Source organism: Bubalus kerabau, chromosome X, assembly GCF_029407905.1.
Source record: "Bubalus kerabau isolate K-KA32 ecotype Philippines breed swamp buffalo chromosome X, PCC_UOA_SB_1v2, whole genome shotgun sequence".
In the NCBI taxonomy this organism is placed as follows: Eukaryota; Metazoa; Chordata; class Mammalia; order Artiodactyla; family Bovidae; genus Bubalus; species Bubalus kerabau.
In genome coordinates, this window is record NC_073647.1 from 49,253,976 (window position 1) to 49,273,957 (window position 19,982).

The 19,982-nt window shown below is 48.1% G+C and overlaps 1 protein-coding gene across 2 annotated transcripts; it reads right to left on the reverse strand.

Moving 5' to 3' along the window:
• Positions 1-9,689: 9,689 nt before the first annotated feature.
• Positions 9,690-11,238, reverse strand: LOC129639030 (cancer/testis antigen 1-like). 2 transcript variants are annotated; one of them, XM_055563879.1, is made up of 3 exons: positions 10,763-11,238; positions 10,173-10,295; positions 9,690-9,973 (listed from the first exon to the last, which is right to left on the reverse strand). In XM_055563879.1, the coding sequence occupies exons 1-3, from the start codon at positions 11,101-11,103 to the stop codon at positions 9,835-9,837; spliced, it is 603 nt and encodes a 200-aa protein (XP_055419854.1). In that variant the 5' UTR covers positions 11,104-11,238; the 3' UTR covers positions 9,690-9,834. The 2 variants fall into 2 exon arrangements, with proteins under 2 accessions (XP_055419854.1, XP_055419853.1); XM_055563878.1 differs by having other exon boundaries at positions 10,173-10,298; positions 10,763-11,237.
• Positions 11,239-19,982: the final 8,744 nt, after the last annotated feature.

Below are 19,982 nucleotides of genomic sequence, written 5' to 3' on the forward strand. Positions count from 1 at the left end.
CTAAGCACTGCTTTAAAATTCACTGTAAATAAAGTATTTGAAGCAAAATAAATAAATAAAAGATGCTTGCTCCCTGGAAGAAAAACGATGACCAACCTAGACAGCATATTAAAAAGCAGAGACATTATTTTGCCAACAAATGTCCATCTAGTCAAAGCTGTGATTTTAACAGTAGTCATGTACGGATGTGAGAGTTGGACCATAAAGAAAGCTGACTGCTGAAGAATTGATGCTTTTGAACTGTGGGATTGGAGAAGACTCTTGAGAGTCCCGTGGACTGCACAGAGATCAAACCAGTCAATCCTCAAGGAAATCAGTCCTGAATATTCATTGGAAGGACTGATGATGAAGCTGAATCTCCAATACTTTGGCCACCTGATGCAAAGAACTAACTCATTGAAAAAGACCCTGATGCTGGGAAAGATTGAAGGCGGGAGGAGAAGGGGATGACAGAGGATGAGATGGTTGGATGGCATCACCGATTCAATGGACATGAGATTGAGTAAGCTCCAGGAGCTGGTGATAGACAGGGAAGCGTGGTGTGCTGCAGTCCACGGTGTCACAACTAGTTGGGCACAACTGAGTGACTGAACTGCAATGAGGGCCATAACTCCTGGGGCAGAGGCAGTCCATGTCCCTGCACACTTTGTGCTGCCAGGGTCCCCACAAGCCAAGCAGCTGTGCCCCCTTCATGCTCAAATCTCACTGGCGTAGAGCTGCAACAGGCAAAAATATCTTGCATCTATGTGTGCAGGGTCACTTTGGTCGTGCCCAACTCTTTGAGACCCTGTAGACTGTGGCCTGTCAGGCTTCTTTGTCAGGGGGCTTCTCCAGGCAACAATACTGGAGCGTATTGGCCAATACTGGTTTCCATATGCTTCTAGATCAGTATATATCCTGCTTCCCTAGTCCCCAACTCCCCTGAGTACCTGGTTCTGCCAGAACCCATGCAACCCAGGCAGCTGCACCACCTCCACACCTGGCCCTCACGGGGGCAAACCCAAGTCCTCCAAGGCAGCCTCGGGAGAAAACCCCTGTGGACAAGCCACATGCAGAGGTGGAAAAAGAAACATAATTGAAACCCAGGGGCAGTGTGGCTAAGCAAGAAGACCCAAAATCTTCCTGCCAGCTGTACAAGCTGCAGATTAAATCCACACAATCAACTAGGCAGACTCTGTGTCTATGGAATATATAAAAGGACATTGAGAGCTCCCACAAAAGAAAACACAGTTTTTGATAGCTGTCGACATATGAGGCAAGAACACACAGATTCACACACGAACACGCAGGAACACACAGTAGGACCAGATTAGAATCTGAGCTGCCCCCACAACAGGTCCAGAGATCAGCACAGTATTGGAGGGCATCCTGGGGAGGTGAGGTGAACTGTGATTCCCAGAAAGGGAAGGGACTCTGAGATTTGATTGAAGAAAAACATATATTTTTCTTATGTTTTCACTTGCTCTGTAGACTCTTTTGGATGTTTTTTCCTTTTGTTTTCGCCCTCTGTTGTAGTTGTCTATTTTATTGGCACTATGGAATCTAATTAAGCTTTTGAGCTCTTTTTTTGTTTTCCTCAGTCACATTTTTAAATTGTTGTTATAAACTTCCGCCGCTACATTGTGCTTTGGCAGGTCTATGCAATTTCCTTTTTTTTCCTTTTCTCTTTTTTAAATTTTATTTTTTTAAGCTTATTATTATTTTTTCTACATTTATTCCTTTCTTTGCTTTTCCTAATATTCTTTGCCCATGTGCTCTCCACTGTCTGGAACACCCAGAGAAGTTCACGGAGTTACATAAAGAAGAGAAGAGGTAGGAGGATGATAGAGGTGACCAGGAGGAGAAGAGAGGGAGTCAAAGTGGGAGAGACCAATCTAGCTAGCAATCAGTTCCCTAAGTGTTCTCTACAGCCTGGAACACCCAGAGAGAGTCACAGAGTTAAGTAGAGAAGAGAAGGGGGAGGGAGGAGATAGAGGTGACCTGGGGGAGAAAGGGGAGAGTCAAAAGAGGAGAGAGCAATCAAGCCAGTAATCACACCCCTAGGTGAAAATGGATACCGAAGATTAGATTCTTAAAGGTACAAAATTGAAAACAAATAACAAAAAGCAAAGAAGAAAAATCTAGAGTAGAGATTAAACTCTCAAAAACACAATATTAAAAATATGAAACAAAACCAATTACAAAAAGAAAAAAATACATATATGAAATTTGCTTTAAAAATAGGGTCTTTTTTTGCAAGCTAATAGTAGGTTATAAAAATGAAAATTAAAGGAGTAATAAAGATCTTCAAAATAAAAAATTATTTAAAAATGATAATAGTAAAAATATATCTAGGAATTTCTCTGGAGCTGTTGCGGACAGTGTGGGGACAGTTCAGTTTCAGATAGTTCCTTGTTCCAGCTGATACTTCTTCTCAAGGTCTATAGGCCCCTTCCAATGCTCAGTCAATGCTAACCACGGGGTTTTAATGTGTTGCTCCTGTCACTTCCAAAGTGGTTCCCTCTTCTTTATTTTGGCTTCCTCTGTTTTGCAAGTCTCTTCAGTGTCTAGTTTCCACCCTGACACAAAGGGGTGATGGTGGTCACTTATTTAGGCTCACTTGTTCAGTTGTGTTGTGGGGAGGGAGGAACACGGCAAACAAACATCACTCGTGTGTGTGGGGAGTGCTCATAGTGTATGGACCACACTGGGTTAGTCCCAGCTCACCACGGCATGTGCTTACCAGGTCTACACTGCTCAGGCTGCAAGTTGCTCTGCAGGGGAATTGTCCAAAGCAGACGCTGTGTTTCACACACTTCCCAGGTCTGAGCTGCTCAGGTTCAGGTTTAGGGTACTCCACAAGGGCACAGACTTGGTTGGGTGTGCGTTTTGTGCCCTTCCCAGGTCTGAACATCTCAGGCCACCAGGTGCTTGGCGAGTGCACAGTCCCAGGTGCACCGTTCATCTTAATCGCCTACCTGGTCCTGGCACCTTGGCTTCCCAGGTGCACCGCGAGAGCAGCGACTCAGGTGTGCCATGTGTCTCCTCTGGGGGTCTGATCTCAGGCTGTGTCCCTCCTGGAAGAATTCAACCGTCCAGGATACTAGGAAGGCATGGTTAACAACTGGGAGCCTGCTCACAGTTGTTGGAGGATGCCGGCTCTGGGGCTGAGATGGCCCCTCGCCTTCCGGCTCTGGCTGTTGCATGCCTGCCTCTCTGCCTCCAGCGGGTGAGGGGCCGGTCTGCAGCCAGCCAGCTTTCCTTTGGTGATTGCACAGTGCTTTGTTCTGTGAGCGGGCCAGGCTGTACCTTAGGTTAGAGCCTTCTGCAGGAAAGTTCTCTCTCTCTCTCTCTCTCTTTTTTCCTCTTTGGCGATCCCACAGTTTGGGTTGCTATCTCATGTTAGCTCCCTGAGATTGTCCTCAGGGCATTCAAACCCAGTCCTTACCCTAAGCATGCAACCCACACCTCCCTATCCAGCCTCTGCTCGCGGGTGGCGGCTGCGAGTGTCTGGGCTGCTTCTCTGCTGGGAGTTGCAGTTAGTCGCCTATTCTGTGTTTTTGTTTTTGTTTTCCTCCCGGTTATGTTGCCCTCTGACATTCTAAACTCCCCACCGACCCACTGGTGAGAGGGTTTCCAGCTGTTTGGAAACTTCTCCTCCTTCACGGATCCCTCCTCAGGACGGGTCTCTGTTCCTAACTCTTTTGCCTCTCTTTTTGTCTGTTATATTTTGTCCTACCTCTTTTCGAAGAGAACTGGCTGCCTTTCTGGGTGCCTGGTGTCCTCTGCCAGCGTTCAGAAGTTGTTTCATGTAAGTTCTTCAGCTTTCAAATGATCTTTTGATATATTTGTGGGGGATAAAGTGGTCTCCCAGTCCTATTCCTCCACCATTTTGGGACCACTCCAGTACCTTACTTTTAACATAGGACACAAGAATGTACAATGGAACAAAGACAGCCTCTTCAATAAATGGTGCTGGGAAAACTGGACAGCTACATGTAAAAGAATTAAATTAGAACACTTCCAAACACCATACATAAAGATAAATGCAAAATGGATTACAGACCTAAATGGAAGACTAGAAACTATTATAAAACTCTTAGAGGAAAACACAGGCAGAACACTCTATGACATAAATAAAAGCAAGATCCACTATGACCCATTTCCTAGAGTAACAGAATTAAAACAAAAGTAAATAAGTGGGACCTGATTAAACTTAAAAGTTGGAAACGCTTCTGGATTTTCAGTCCTGTCCCATGGATCCACAGCTCCAGTACTGGACATGTAGAATAAGCTATGTAATTAGGCTGTGTTAGTCTTTTTATCTGTGTATAGTCACAATTCTTCAGGCTATCATCAGGTTTCTCCTCTCACATAAATATCAATATCAGCTCATCACGGACTTTTCTGGTTGTCCAGTGATTGAGACTCTACCTGCCAATGCAGGGAACATGGGTTCAATCCCTGTTCTGGGAAGATCCCATAAGGTGCAAGGCCACTAAGCCCAAGCACCACAATGCCTGAGCCTGTGCTCTAGAGCCCGCCAGCTGCAACTACTGAAGCTGAAGGGCCTAGAGCCTGTGCTCCACAACAAGAGAAGTCACTGCAATGAGAAGCTTCTCTGCTGCAACTAAAGCATAGCCCCCACTCACCACAACCAGAAAAAACCCATGTGTGCAGCATCAAAGACCCAGCCAAACCAAAATTACATAAAAAAAAAAAAAAAAAAAAAACAAATGAATCTGTTAAAAAAACAACCTGCTTCACAATGTGAGGGACATCACTTCGATCGCTGGTCAGGGAACTAAGATCCTACATGCAGTGGAGCAAGTACTGAGCCTGGGCATCACAACTGGAGTCTCTGTGCACTGCAACGAAAGATCCCACATGACACAATAAAGTTTCCACATTCCCCAAATAAGACCTGATTGGGCAAAATAAAGAAATTATTTCTTTAAGAAATCAGCTCATCAATTTTTACAAAAATCTTTGCTGTCATTTTTATGGACATTTATGGACATTTTTATAGATGAGTTTTGACTGTGTGGATCACAATAAACTGTGGAAAATTCTGAAAGAGATGGGAATACCAGACCACCTGACCTGCCTCTTGAGAAACCTATATGCAGGTCAGGAAGCAACAGTTAGAACTGGACATGGAACAACAGACTGGTTCCAAATAGGAAAAGGAGTACGTCAAGGCTGTATATTGTCACCCTACTTATTTAACTTCTATGCAGAGTACATCATGAGAAACGCTGGGCTGGAAGAAGCACAAGCTGGAATCAAGATTGCCGGGAGAAATATCAACAACCTGAGATATGCAGACAACACCACCCTTATGGCAGAAAGTGAAGAGGAACTAAAAAGCCTCTTGATGACAGTGAAAGAGGAGAGTGAAAAAGTTGGCTTAAAGCTTAACATTCAGTAAACTAAGATCATGGCATTTGGTCCCATCACTTCATGGGAAATAGATGCAGAAAGAGTGGAAACAGTGTCAGACTTTATTTTGGGGGGCTCCAAAATCACTGCAGATGGTGATTGCAGTCATGAAATCAAAAGACGCTTACTCCTTGGAAGGAAAGTTATGACCTACCTGGATAGCATATTGAAAAGCAGAGACATTACTTTGCCAACAAAGGTCAATCTAGTCAAGGCTATGGTTCTTCCAGTGGTCATGTATGGATGTGAAAGTTGGACTGTGAAGAAAGCTGAGCGCTGAAGAATTGATGCTTTTGAACCGTGGTGTTGGAAAAGACTCTTGAGAGTCCCTTGGACTGCAAGGAGATCCAACTAGTCCATTCTAAAGGAGATCAGTCCTGGGATTTCTTTGGAAGGAATGATGCTAAAGCTGAAACTCCAGTACTTTGGCCACCTCATGTGAAGAGTTGACTCGTTGGAAAAGACCCTGATGCTGGGAGGGATTGGGGGCAGGAGGAGAAGGGGACGACAGAGGGTGAGATGGCCGGATGGCATCACTGACTCGATGCACATGAGTTTGGGTGAACTCTGGGAGTTGGTGATGGACAGGGAGGCCTGGCGTGCTGCAGTTCATGGGGTCGCAAAGAGTCGGACACGACTGAGCGACTGAACTGAACTAAACTGAACTGAACTGATAGATGAGTTTGGGGGAAATTGAGCCTTGAGCAATATCACTTCTTCTAATCAAATATGATTGAAAAACATGCACGTGATACATCTCTGCATTTTTAGGTCTTCTTCAATTTCCCCCATGGTGGTGTGTGACACATTTTCTTAAATGCACCCTAATGTTCATAAAGGGCAAGGAGCCCTAAGTGTCTGGAGTCAACTAGGCAAAGGGGTACTGGAAACAGTAGATATGAAGCCAGAGAAGATGCAGGCTGGACCATGTAGGACTTTTCAGTCCACTGGAAGGCTGTGGCTTCAACTCTGACTGAGAGGGAGCCTGTTGGAGGGTTGGAACTGAATAACTTCAGGACCTGACACGTTTTAAAGGAACCTAGCAGCTTCAGCAGTCCATGTATGGGGTCAAAGTAGCTGAATGGTTCCAAGTTTGCTGGCTGAGCAAGGAAGAATCAGATGGGAGCCCCATCCCACTAGTGGACTGACTTCACCATTTTGGGCCAGTTTGGGGAGCATTGTCTATAAAGGGCTGTCCCCAGTGCCCCTTCTCCAGCTTTTGCCCTTTCCTTCATCTGCCCATTGTAAATCCTCCCCTCCCTCTTTGGCGATTTACCCACAAATACTCTCATTTGTCTCCTTTTCTACAATACAGCTTGGCTATTTCTTACCTAAGAGCCAATTTCTAAGCAAGAAAATTAAGCAATCAATAAAACTGTGGTACCTCAATTCAATAATAGTGAAGACTTTGCTATTGCAAGTGAAAAAAGGAACACATCAATACAAAATAACCACCTTGGTTTAGGCCAAAGGGAGACTTTATGGGTCTACCTACAAGGTACAGAGGTAGTTTCTGTCTTCAGGAAAGGCTGGATCCAGCATTTGGTTCCCTGAGATCTGCCTTCTTGCTCCAGCTCCCCCTCTCTCCCTTGCCTGCCTGCCTCCCCTACAGCTCCCAAAGTATCATTGGTTGGATGATATCAACACAGCTGTAGGAAAGCAGTGCTCCAATTGGCCAGGCCTGAGCTACATGCCCACTCCTGGAATTGGAGGTGAAATCAACTCTATCATAATCATATTGGGTGAGAGAAAATGAAAGGGGTGATTTCCCAGGGTGACAGGAGGATACCAGAACCAAAAGAAGGAAAATGGGCACCAGGTGACAAAACCCACAGATGCCCTCGATGGTGGTATACACTTTTCGTCAAATTCAAAATCAGTTTCTAATGTGTGTTGTTGTTTTTTTTTTTAAGCGAGATAGGAAAGATTTGTCATTAATGCAAGCATGGTCCCTGCTACTGACCCTCCCATCAGCTTCCATCCCCTGACTCTGGGGGTCCACATCCACTTCTTGGGGGTATCCTCTTCCCCATGCTCCCTCACAGACCTTCGCTGAATTAAAGTTTCTAAGGAAGTGCTTTTTTTCCAATGGGCAAATGGAGCAGACCTTTATGTTCCAAAGCAACATCATTTCAAAAGTCATGATTCTTTATGAAGATAGTTAAACAACATGGAAATCTAAATACAGGAATGATTTTCCCTAATGTCCGGTGATAACACTGACAGTTGAGGGGGTGGTGCTTATTCTGGGGGGTTCTACTCCGCATTTCCCTGCATGTTCATAGGGTCAGGAAGTCCTGAAAAGACAGGAATATGCCAGACCCAGAATTCTGCAATTTGCTTTCATCTCTTTCCATATTAGTTCCCAGCTATCTGGTTTGCTGTCTGATTGCCATATGTCATTCCAGCAGGATGGAATTACCATCGTTTACTCAATGTTTCCCCCTGGGTTTACAGTCTACCAGTTTTTCACAGTGACAAACAATGCAGTAATGAATACTGTGGTCGATTTTGCCTTGCTCACATATACAAGAATTTTCCTATGATCGATTCTGAAAACTGGGTCAAAGGATATGAGCATCTTAAAATGTAATAGGAGAGTGCCCAATCAAATGTCCAGATAGATTTTACTATCACTCTGATACTCCTTGTTTTGGCTTCCCTGGAGGTCCGGTGGTTAAGAATCTGCCAACCAACGCAGGGCACACGAGTTTGATCCCTGGGCCAAGAAGATCCCACATGCCCAGTGCAACTAAGCCGGTGTGCCACATCTCCTGAGCTCACCCCGATCTAGAGTCCCTGCTCCTCAACAAGAGAAGCCTCCGCAATGAGAAGCCTGAGCAGAGCAATTACAGAGGAGCCCCCGATGGCTGCAAGCACAGAAAGGCTGTAAGCGCTTAAGAGGTGGCACACCCAAAAATAAAAAAAAAATTTGTTTTCATAATTAAAATTTTTAAAAAGAGTCCTTGTTTCAAGCTATAGCCTTCTTGGACGTGGACGGTTTCAGTTAATTAAGTTCATCCTACACTAAGATCTGCTCTGGTCCTACAGAGCCAATCTTAAAAAGTAAGACCCAAAAGGATCAAACTGTTTCCAAGCATCTTAACAGGATTTCAGAATAAAGCTCAAGAATAAGTTTAGGAATAGAAAAATATCAAGCACGCAAGGGAAATCTGATTATGTTTGACATCCAATGTAAAATTACCAGGAGGCAAAGAAGCAGGAAACTCCAATCCATTATAACAGAAATCAGCGTGTCGTTGTTCAGTCACTCAGTCGAGTCTAACACTTTACGACCCCACGGAGTGCTTCTCGCCAGGCTTCCCTGTCCTTCACCATCTCCCAGAACTTGCTTAAACTCATGTCCATTGAGACGTGATGCCATCCAACCATCTCATCTTCTGTCATTCCCTTCTCCTCCTGCCTTCAATCTCTCCCATATTCGGGGTCATTGGCTCTTCACATCAGGTGCCAAAGTGTTGGCAATTTCATTTTAACAGAAACCAGTTAAAATGCATTAATTGGAAAGGAAGAAATAAATGTGTATTTATTTACAGACAAAATGACTCTCTACGTAGGAAGGTCAATGAGATCTACAAAATAGCTATTGCAATTAATTAATGAGTTTAGCATGGTTTCAGGGTTCAAGGATACGCCTAAGAGTGCCTTGGACTACAAGATCAAACCAGTCAATCCTAAAGGAAATCAGTCCTGAATTTGCATTGGAAGGACTGATGCTGAACCTGAAGCGTCAACACTTTGGCCAGCAGATGTGAAAAGGTGACTCACTGGAAAAGACCCTGATGTTGGGAGAGATTGAAGGCAAAAGGAGGATGGGAGGATAGAGGATGAGATGGTTTGACAGCATAACTCACTCAATGGGCACGAACCTGAACAAACTCCAGGAGAAAGCAGGGACACAGAGCCTGGTGTGCTACAGTCTATGGGGTTGCAAAGCGTTGGACACTAGTTAGAGACTGAACAGCAATGTTCTGCTATTATATCTTCATATATAAATGTAACTATAGAACTGACAAAATATTTAAAAATCAATACATGTAACTATAGAACTGACAAAATATTTAAAAATCAATACTGAATGGCAATAAACAACTTTCTTATTCTCCCACTTCTTACATACATCGTCTTCACTTGGGTTGTACTCCTTGGATATCTGGATCTGAGAACCTTCCCTCCAACCAGAAGATGAATGCAACATTAGGAAGTGAACAAGCTAAAACTAAAGTCAGAGACAGCTCATTTTTATTTTCTGCAGTTCACAATCGCCAAACAAACTATGTGGACCCTGAGCCCACAAGCAGCAGCACAGGCACAAGATGAAGCCTGATCAAACTACTGCAGAAAGCAATGCCCTTGGGAATGATACTTGAGACTGGGGCACATAGGCTAGTTTTAAGGCCCTCTTCTGTGCTGAGACTGAGGAAAAAGGTGGGGCACGAAGTTCTGCAAGATCCACATCACCAGGGAAGCCTGCTCCAGACAGAAGCGGACGGCCATCTGGAGCAGGGCATGGTCTTCAGCAGTCAATCGGCTAAAAGGGAGGGAAAATGAAATTCATGTTCCCGCTGAGGAGGAAGAGGAGCATGTCCTCCCTCTGTCCCCGCTCACTGACGAAGCCCAGAGCACCACACTTCTCCTCTAGGCTTAACCCACCATTATGGCTCCTCCTGGGCCTAGACTGCTCACCACCCACCACTCCCTCCCTCGCCCCGGCCCCCTTCAGAACTCACAGAACCAACATGCGGCCATTAATGTAGAGCTCCCTCTGAACCGGCCATCGCAGTTGAGTAAGTCGAGTCAGGATGCGGCGCGCGTTGTCCGCCTCCGCGTATGATGAGAAAGGTATGCCTAAGCTGCTGGTGGAAATACGGTTAAGGCACCATCCACACCAGTCATTTTGGCTGTATTTCAGGCTCCCTGCTCGTGGAGACCCGCCTTCTCCCTCATGGCCACCGCCAAACACCCTGCATATCACCGCCCGACCCTCTAGTTCCCTTCAGATTGCTTTTCCTCACCACTATCCACACTCGTCATTTTGCCTGTACGTCAGGCTCCCTGCTCACGGAGACCCACCTTCTCCCACAAGGCCACCACAGGACTCCCTGCATATCACCGCTCAACCCTCCGGATCACTTCAGGGTGCTTTTCCTCACCACCATGCACTGAGAGCCAGATCACCCCTGACTCATACCCTCCAGCCTCCCAGAGTACCCTCCTCCTATACTTTAGGCTCCGCAGCCTGCAACCCTCCAAACCACCCCTAGCCCACACCCCGACCCCCGCAGCCGCCTGGCCCACCGGGCCTCCTGGAATAGGATACAACTGGAAGACTCGGTTACTCAGAACTCCGGCTCCGGGCGCAGTGTCTCCACCAGGCCCTGGTGCGTTGGGTGCCCCCAAGATCTGCGGAATGGCAGCGGCTGCGCCACCTGACTCTGCTGCAGCGCTGGGGCCTCTGGGATCAGCCATGTCACCGGAGCCGGCAGGGACTTCTCGACTGACGGCGTCTCCAGGGCCAGCTGGCATGCCAGGGCCATTGGGGCCAGCAGCACCACCCGGCACACCTTGGCCGCCATGTGCTGTACCCGCCGCAGAGGCCACAGCACCTGCGTCTTCATCGGCTTCCCTCATGGCTCCTCCACCATGTGCCTCGGACTCCATCTTGAAGCCCTCTCCGCCTCCCTCCGCGTCGGGAAAGACTGAACCGTCCCTACAGATCCCAGCTCTGTACTGTGACCTGAAACTCAGCACGGGCAGAGCGCCTGCGCACACACACTCTGGTCCTGCCTCACGATTGGTTCCCACCAACCGTCGGTTCCCGTGATGACCGCAGGCTCTCAGGCAACGGGTGCCCCCTGCTGAAAGTTCACGCGTTAGCGTGCCGTGTAGCCCCGATGCGCATGCGCAGACGCACATACCCACGTGGTCTGGGCTCTCTGTGTCAGCCCTGCCTCGGGCCTGGAAACCTGGTAAATGGTGGTGCTCCAAGGCAATAGCACCCCGCTCCAGTACTCTTGCCCGGAGAATCCCACGGACGGAGGAGCCTGGTGGGCTGCAGTCCATGGGGTCGCTAAGAGTCGGACACGACTGAGCGACTTCACTTTCCCTTTTCACTTTCATGCATTGGAGAAGGAAATGGCAACCCACTCCAGTGTTCTTGCCTGGAGAATCCCAGGGACGGGGGGTCTGGTGGGCTGCCGTCTATGGGGTCGCACAGAGTCGGCCACGACTGAAACGACTTAGCAGCAGCCACCCTTTAGTGTGGGGACAGCTCCTCAGTGCGCATGCTCAAACAGACCCTGCCCCACTCTTCAGGGAACCTGACTCTTTCCACTCCAAGCCTGCAAACCCCAAGTAAGCCCTGGTCCCTGTGCACCTCCATGTCTGTGCTGCAGCCAGCCTGGCGTCGCTCACAGGTGACCATCCTGCTGAGCGCAGGCCCCTGTCATCGACTCCCAGAAGTGAGTCGGGCACCCCTGGGTCCGGGCTGGTCTGTCCCTCTGGTGTCTCACACATAGCTCACGTGCATGTATGTGCGTCTGTGTGCATGAGCGCAGGGGCAAGTGCATGCAGATGGGCATCTGTATGGGTGTGTTTGTAAGAGAGAGCACGTGCACAGATCACGCACATAGGCATGTGAATGTGTGTATCTGTGTGTGTGCCTGAGAGAGTACCCTTACATAGGTGCCTGCCCATCGGCGTGTGCGTGGGTGTGTTTCAGAGAGAGAGCACATACACAGATTCCAGCACATAGGCGTGTGCATGTGTGTGTGTGTGGAGGTGCTTGCACATGGGCATGTATGGTTGCAAGAGAGTGTGTGGTCAGGTGCATGCACATGGGTGTGTCCCTGTGTACATGTGTGTGTCAAAGAGAGCATGGTTGAGATGCATTCACATGGGCATATGTGTCTGCTTGTGTGCTTACACAGGTGCCTTCACGTGGGACTGAGGTGGCCCGGCCCTGGAGGCATGATACCAGGGATGCGGAGCCTGCTGTGCCTGCCTGCTTGGGGGAGGGAAGCGGGGACTGCTGTTGCACTCACTGGGGATGGCATGGGGCTGGGCTGCCTGGGGCTCCAGGCACACAGAATGCAGGGACCCCTCAGAAGCACCGGAGGAACCTGATACGCTCAAGGACTGGGGGAAGAGCAATGTTCCCCTAGACACTGCCCAGGCTCTTGCCCTCTCCTGTCCCTGAGCCCCACCCCCCTGGCTGGAGAGTCCACTCAGCTCTCAAATCCAAGACCAGCAGCCTTTCCCCACCCACAGTGCAGGGAGAGAGGACCGGGCAGTGGCTGCCCAGGGGTGGGGCATCCCTGTCCCACCTTCACACCTACCCAGTTTCTCTCCAATCTGGCTCCAGGTCAGTTTCAGGGTGTGGGTAGATCCTGTCTAATGCCTGTGTCTGTTCCCTGCTCTGTGGCTTAGAGGACCCCAGCGGGGGACCTGGACACATCTCTCCCTCGGGGGCCCACTGTCAGGTTGGGGGGACATTTGTAAGGATAGTCGTGCTGTAGAAGGGGGCTCACTAGACTATGATGGCCTAGAGGGCAAGGGACTAAGCCACATGACCCACCAGCGTCCTCCCTCTGCCCACTCCACATCTGTACCTGTGCTCTGCATCCGTAGTGATAGCTAACACTTGCTGCAGCCCATGCACTGTTTCATGTGCTTTCCATGTGTTCATCCATCAAGTCAGTTTTCAGACAGTATTGCCATGTCGGTATCCTGTCTCCCATGATGCAGGTCTCCTCCACACAAATCACACACACCCACTCTCTCCCCAACACCAGCGGCTCAAAGTCTTGTGCATTTTGGTTCCTGCATTTCTCAAACCTATGATGACCATAGTGCTCCATCAGGCACGGGACTCAACTTGGGTCTGAATGGTGAGATCTGCAAAGGAAAATGATAATGCCAGTGACAAGTACTGTGTGTGGCAAGAGAGTGACAGAAGTATGAAGGAAAGACACTATGATAGAATGAGTTTCTCAGAGAGTCTACCACTGTGACAGGTGCATGGTTTTGAGTGAGTGCGACAGAGGGAATGTGTGATTGGGACCGGAATTTCAAAGGACAGAATGTGACGGGAAGAGACTACGATGCAGATGATAGTATAGAGGTAGCAAGCCCCCAGATTGATAGATGATAACTTAATGTGTACAGCGAATGGTGAACGGTGCCGCCAGATCCGTGGTCTCCAAAGGAGAACATTTAATTCCAGAACCAAGAGACGCAGGTTCAGTCACTCAGAGCTTTGTGTAGTAGAAATTTAATTAAAGTGAATGTTACAGAAAAAGCTTCTAAGATCGATATCAGAACAGGGTAGAAAGAGTACCCAGTTTGCTAGTTTAAGCACAGCATTATATACTTTTCTGACACCATTCACTCACGCCTGCTGGGAGTCCTTTCTCACTCCTTTCAAACAGGTCCAGCTTACCATCTGCAGCCTTTGACACATCCTCCTTGCTTGTGTTTCAACCTATATATCAGCTCTATTACTGATGAAACTGATTGGGAAGAACGTGGCTTGGGAACAGAGAAAAAGGATCAGTATAGAGAAAAGGATAACTCAAGGCTATGAAAATTTTGCCCAGACTCTTTCCTAGAACATATATCCGAGGATGACATCAGCAGGATATTCACCAGGATATTCATCAGAAGAAATGGGTTAACCCAGAGCTCAAGGCCATGGAAGTTTTACCCAGACCTTCTCCCATAACACAGGTTCTGAGCTCAAACAAAGCATGTTCTTGAGCAAGAGATTCTGCTGCCTGCCAGGCCTCCATGTCTAAGGAAAAAGAATGTGAAAAAGAAAGAGTGTTCACCTCCTCCTTAAAAGCCTTGGTCTCCCTAGCAACCTGACTGAGTTAACTCTCTCACAGATACCATGACAGCATGAGTGTGTGGCACACAAAGTGTCAGAGATAGAGTCTAGGAGAGATCAGGTGTGAGAGAGAAAAAGTGTGATGGAAAAAGCATTATAGAGTGACACAGGAATATTACAGAAAGAGTGTGTGTGACAGATAATCTGACTCAGTATGAGTAAGCAAATCTGAGAGATAATATGTATGGAAGAAAATGGGTCTGTCACACATGTCAGAGTGTGACAGGAAATGAAGCTTACCATGGGATGCAGCAGCCTGGGAAGGTGGAGCAGTCCTCGGGGCCCATGTTTCCCTGAGGGTGGCCATCCCCATGTCTCAGCCAGTCTGGGGAAAGTCAGCAACTTGACTTGGCTCAGATGCCCAAGCCACGTTCTTCCCAATCAGTTTCATCAGTAATAAAGCTGATATTTAGGTTGAAACACATGCAAGGGGGATGTGTCAAAGGCTGCAGATGCTGAGCTGGACCAGTTTGAAAGGAGTGGAAAAGGACTCCAAGCAGGCGTGAGTGGATGGTGTCAGTGAACTCCTTGTAGAAGAAGTTATTCAGGCGGTCCAATTTGTAAAGCCACACACTTTCTTTCAGGCTTTTGAAAGACAGGTGATGCTAATGGTAAAGAATCTGCCTGCCAACACAAGAGATGCAACAGATACAGGTTCAATCCCTGGGTGGGCAAATCCCCTGGAGAAGGAAATGGGAACCCACTCCAGTATTCTTGCCTTGAAATCCCATGGACGGAGGGGGCGAGTTCATGGGTCACAACGTGTCAGACACGACTGAGCCCATACACACATATACACATATACTTTTAATCCAGGAGAAAGCAGAGGTTAGAGAAGTGGTTACAGTTCAGGACAGAGCAAGATAAAACATGAGGAGGACTTCCCTGGGGGTTCAGTGGACAGGAATCCACCTGTCAGTGCAAGGGACACTGCTTCGAGGCCTGGACAAGGAAGATTCACCAAGCCACAGAACAACTGAGCCCATGCCCCACAACTACTGAGCCTGGGCTCTAGAGCCCATGTTCTGCAATAAGAGAAGGCAATGCTATGAGAAGCCTGTGCTCAGCAACTAGAGTATAGACGCCACTGGCCAGAACTAGAGAAAGCCCGTGTGCATCAACAAACACTGGGCACAGGCAAAAGTATATAAATAAAGTCGATGTTGCAAGAGGAGAGCAGGCCAGCTTCTCCAAGTAAAGGGCAGTGCGGAGCTGGGCTAGGGATCCTGTACGAAAGCCAAGTGGGAGGTGAAGCCTCCAAGTCGCTTATAGACAGCAAAATGAGCTCTCTGTCCCAGGCTCCCCTGTGGGTGCTACAAAGAGGGAGCCATGAGCAGACTTTTAGTTGTAGGTTTAGCAGATATTAATATGTTTTCACCATAATCCCTGGAGAAAAACCAGGTCAGGGCAGAACCAGATTCACATGGGTAGGTAAAGTAGGTGTGGACACTTCGGTGAGACATGGGGGAGGAAAGCCCAAAGAACATTTGGAGGAAGGGTCTAGCTTCTGTTGTCATCCATCCCACAAGTGGAAACTCATGAATTAACCAGAGCCACCTGAAGGTCAGACATTAGGGCAGAAGGAGAGTCAGTGGGACGCCTAGGTGGCTCTGATTCCCACCTCTACAGACGACACCGTGTGGACGCCCTCATACACCCCACTGAGGGGACTGGTCACAGGAGCAGAAATGCTGGAGTTCAGGGATGTGCAGGCTTCACTGGATTCAGTCCTGCCAGGATGCTTCCTGCTATGATTGTACCCATTTGCACTCCTACCGTATCCTGCAACCTTTGTGGGTTTCCTCTTCTGTAACTAGCCTATTTGTATCCTTTGCCCATTTGCACAAATCAGAATTGTAGTTATATTCTTGATGATAAGCAGGATATCAAAAATATCAGTATATTCTTGATTTGATCTGTTATGGGCTTAAAACAATGTTTAGGAAGTACTTCCCTACTCCTAGCACACAAGGATATTTACTTACATTTTCTATAGCAGCTTTATTTATTTGGTAACTCAAGGAACAATTTTGACTGGACACCTTTCCAGGCCTCCGCAGAGGTTCCAGTCCAGCCAGGAAGGACTGTTAAGAAACAAGAAAAGAACTACACTATGTAGCCTATGGGAAGGTGGTGAGAACTCTGGCCTGAAGTGCAACAAGAAAAAAGAGAGGGGGCACTTGGAGGAGTGGTTTTCCATTTTCAACCAGGTGGTTGGGGTCGGCTTCAGTTTGAAACAGAGACTGAGTGAGGACTTGAGGGAGGTTTGGGAGTGTGAGGAGGCCAGTGTGGCCAGAGCAGAGTAGGTCAAGAGGAGAGCAGCAGGACAGGGGGCCGAGAGCTGACAGGGACTGGATGTGGAGGCCTCAGGGGACATGCTGAGGGCTTGTGCTCAGAGCGAAGTGGGAGGTGGTGGAGGGTGGCTGTGGGTTGGATTGTGTCCCCAGGAAAAGATGTTGAAGTCCCAAGCCCTGGAGCCAGAGAATGTGACAGAATCATGCCATTTTGAAAAACTCACTGTGTTTTTACTATTTCATTTCTGGCATTAATAAAAGTTATAAGGAAGAATCATAACCTAAGTGTCCTCTTATTTGTTTTATGTAATGACCTCTGATAAAAACTCAGAACATGTTTTGAAGGCTGAGTGTTGAAAATAGACTTCGCTGATGTTTTCAAGTACAACAGGCCTAACCTGACTCACATGGAATGCCCCACATCCATGTTACTTCGCTGCAAGCCGTTCAGCAGGTGGCTGGAACAAGCACTGCATCTGATCAGCCAAACCACGTCTTTTTTCTGGGTCAGAAACTAGCTTCCGTAGTTGACAGTAAAATCAACGGCCCTGCCAGATACCACAGATAAGGTGACCCTTGGTACTGACATTAGAAGGCAAGAGTAGCCAGCCTGCCTCCCCACAGTAGGGGTCTCTTGTGTCCTCACCTCTCTTTTCCCCATGGCTGATGGATGCTCCCAGCTGCCCTGGGTGCTGGGTCAGCAGTGTCTCTAGGCCATGATGTAAGGCAAAGACAACCAGAGTAGCTGGGGCTTGGGTTTGGGGGAACCAGGCCAAAGGCACAGACCCTACAGCCAAGGCGAATCCTGGTGCTGAGAAAAAGGAGGGGAAGCCACGTGAACTTCCTTACCCTGGTCAAAGACCAGGCTGATTACTGTGAATGGTTTCTCCTGACACTCCAGACCAACCCCCAGTCTAAAGAAGGGTATTTTGGCCCACAACGCTAACCTAAGAAGCAAGGGCCAGGAAACCTAACCTGAGCCCCAGGCTCTTTGAGCTCTGGCCCCTTTAATCCACCAGGCGCCTCCTTAAGTTTCCACCTTTCTACTTTATTTTCTTTGATCTTAAATTGCATTTATTATTATTTCTTTATTTTAATTGTGCCATTTGTTTTTTTTAATTAGTTTTTATTTTCTGAGACAGAGTGGCACTGTGCAGGCTGCAGCAGGGGTCCCGATGGGAGAGAGCAGAGCTGAGACAGACGCTACCACATGGGCATCTCACTGATGGCAGATGGGGTGCTGGAAGGCCTAAGGGACAGGGTGGCCTTTCCAATCAAGGCTGCCAGTCACTGGAACTCCACAATTCTGACTGTGAACCTGATCCCACTCTGGCACCACACACGGACATTGCTTCCTGGGAGACCTCAGTGGGGAAGGGAGGCAAATCCATGGGATGTGTCCCTTCATTTGGCTTCTGTCCAGCACTGTGTTCTCATGGTCTGTGTTTCATGGTAAAAACCACTTATTTGAATAAGTTTTAGCATCTGTTTATTACACGGAAAAGAACACAACCTAATTGTTTCATATCTGTCTTGAAATTTTAATATTTCCTTTACTTTGGTCTTCAACATGACTTTTAATTCATTTTCATACTCTATGGTGATAGAAGTCAGAATAGCGATTATCCCTATTGGGAAGAGGCTGGAAGGAAAACAAATTTGTAAATTATAGTGTATTACAGAAAGTGATGAGCAATGTGGGAAAGAACAGGATGAAGCAGACTGACTGCCCACCAGGCTGTGGGGAGGGTGGATGCAGGAGGAAGTCAGGTGAGAAGGTGAGACCTGTGCAGACTCGGAGATGACGGAGGTGGCCAGGAGCTATATTTGAGAGCACAGTCAAGGCAGGGAGAACAGACCGTGCAAAAGCACTAATTCATCAGCAAACCTGGAATGTTGAGGGTGCAGCCAAGCGGCCAGTGTGGTCGGCATGGAGTGAGCAAGAGTGAGCACTGCAGAGGAGGTACAGAGGCAGTGGGGGTTCACAGATGAGCATGTGGGTCCTATCTGGTCATTATAAGGACCTCTGGCTTATACTCTGAGTGAGAATAAATCCAGTGAAGGGAACTGAACAGGGGAGACACATCTGGCTTACATTTTGAAAGGAAGCATCACTGTAGCCACTAGCGCTGCTGGGTGCTGGCGGGTGAGAGACTCCATCACCGTCACGCCCAGGACCATTGCCAGCATCCCCGGAAGCAACACCTGCCTCCCTCCAGTGCATGGAGGCAGAGCTCTCCAGGTTCTGTCACGGCAGACTCTGTTCACACATATGGAGGAACAGGAAAGGCTCTGCCCTGCCACTGGCTTCAAAGATCCTCTTAAAAGCGCCCAAACTATATGAAGCTCAGGCTGTGAAAAAAGTGGGCATCAGGCCAGGGAGGATCAGCAGTGATCTCTGGGAGCTGAGACACTTAAGAGATGAGCTGTGCAGCTTCCCCAGCTTGCTGTCTACACAGACTGCCCAGGCTATATCCAGCCGGCTCCCTGGGTGTCGAGGGGGAATCACAGAGCAGAGGCTGTTGGAGCTAGCAGGCAGCGCACCAGAGAGGAGAGGGTGGCAGAGGGAGGACAGAACTGGCAGGGTCCCTGGTGCTGGGAAAGTCTGAGGGCAGAAGGAGAAGAGGATATCAGAGGATGAGATGGCTGGATGGCATCAGAGACGCAAGGAACACGCACTTGGGCAAACTCTGGGGGACGGCGACGGAAAGAGAGGCCTGGCGAGCTGCAGTCCATGGGGTTGCAAATAGTCAGACACGACTGGGCGACTGAACAACAACAACAGCTGCCAAAGCCACGTTCTTCCCAATAAGTTTCACCAGTAATAAAGCTGGTATTCAGGTTGAAACACATGCAAGGGGGATGTGTCAAAGGCTGCTGATGCTAAGCTGGACGGACCTATGTGAAAGGAGTCGTAAGGGACACGCTGCAGGCGTGAGTGAGTGGTGTCAGTGAACTCCTTGTAGGGGAAATGATTCAGGTGGTCCAGCTTATGAAGCCACACACTTTCTTTCAGACTTTCAAAAGAAAGGTGCTGCTAGTGGTAAAGGATCAGACTGCCAAGGAAGGAGACACAACAGACACAGGTTCAATCTCTTGGTGGGGAAGATCCCCTGGAGAAGGAAATGGGAACTCACTCCAGTATTCTTGCCTGGAAAATCCCATGGACAGGGAGCCTGGCGGGTTCCACTCCATGGGTCACAAAGAGCCAGAACCGATTGAGCCCACACACACACATATACACATATATTTTTAATCCAGGAGAAAGCAGAGGTTAGAGTAGTGGTTACAGTTCAGGACAGAGCAAGATAAAACCTGTGTAGGACTTCCTTGGGGGTTCAGTGGTCCGGAATACACTT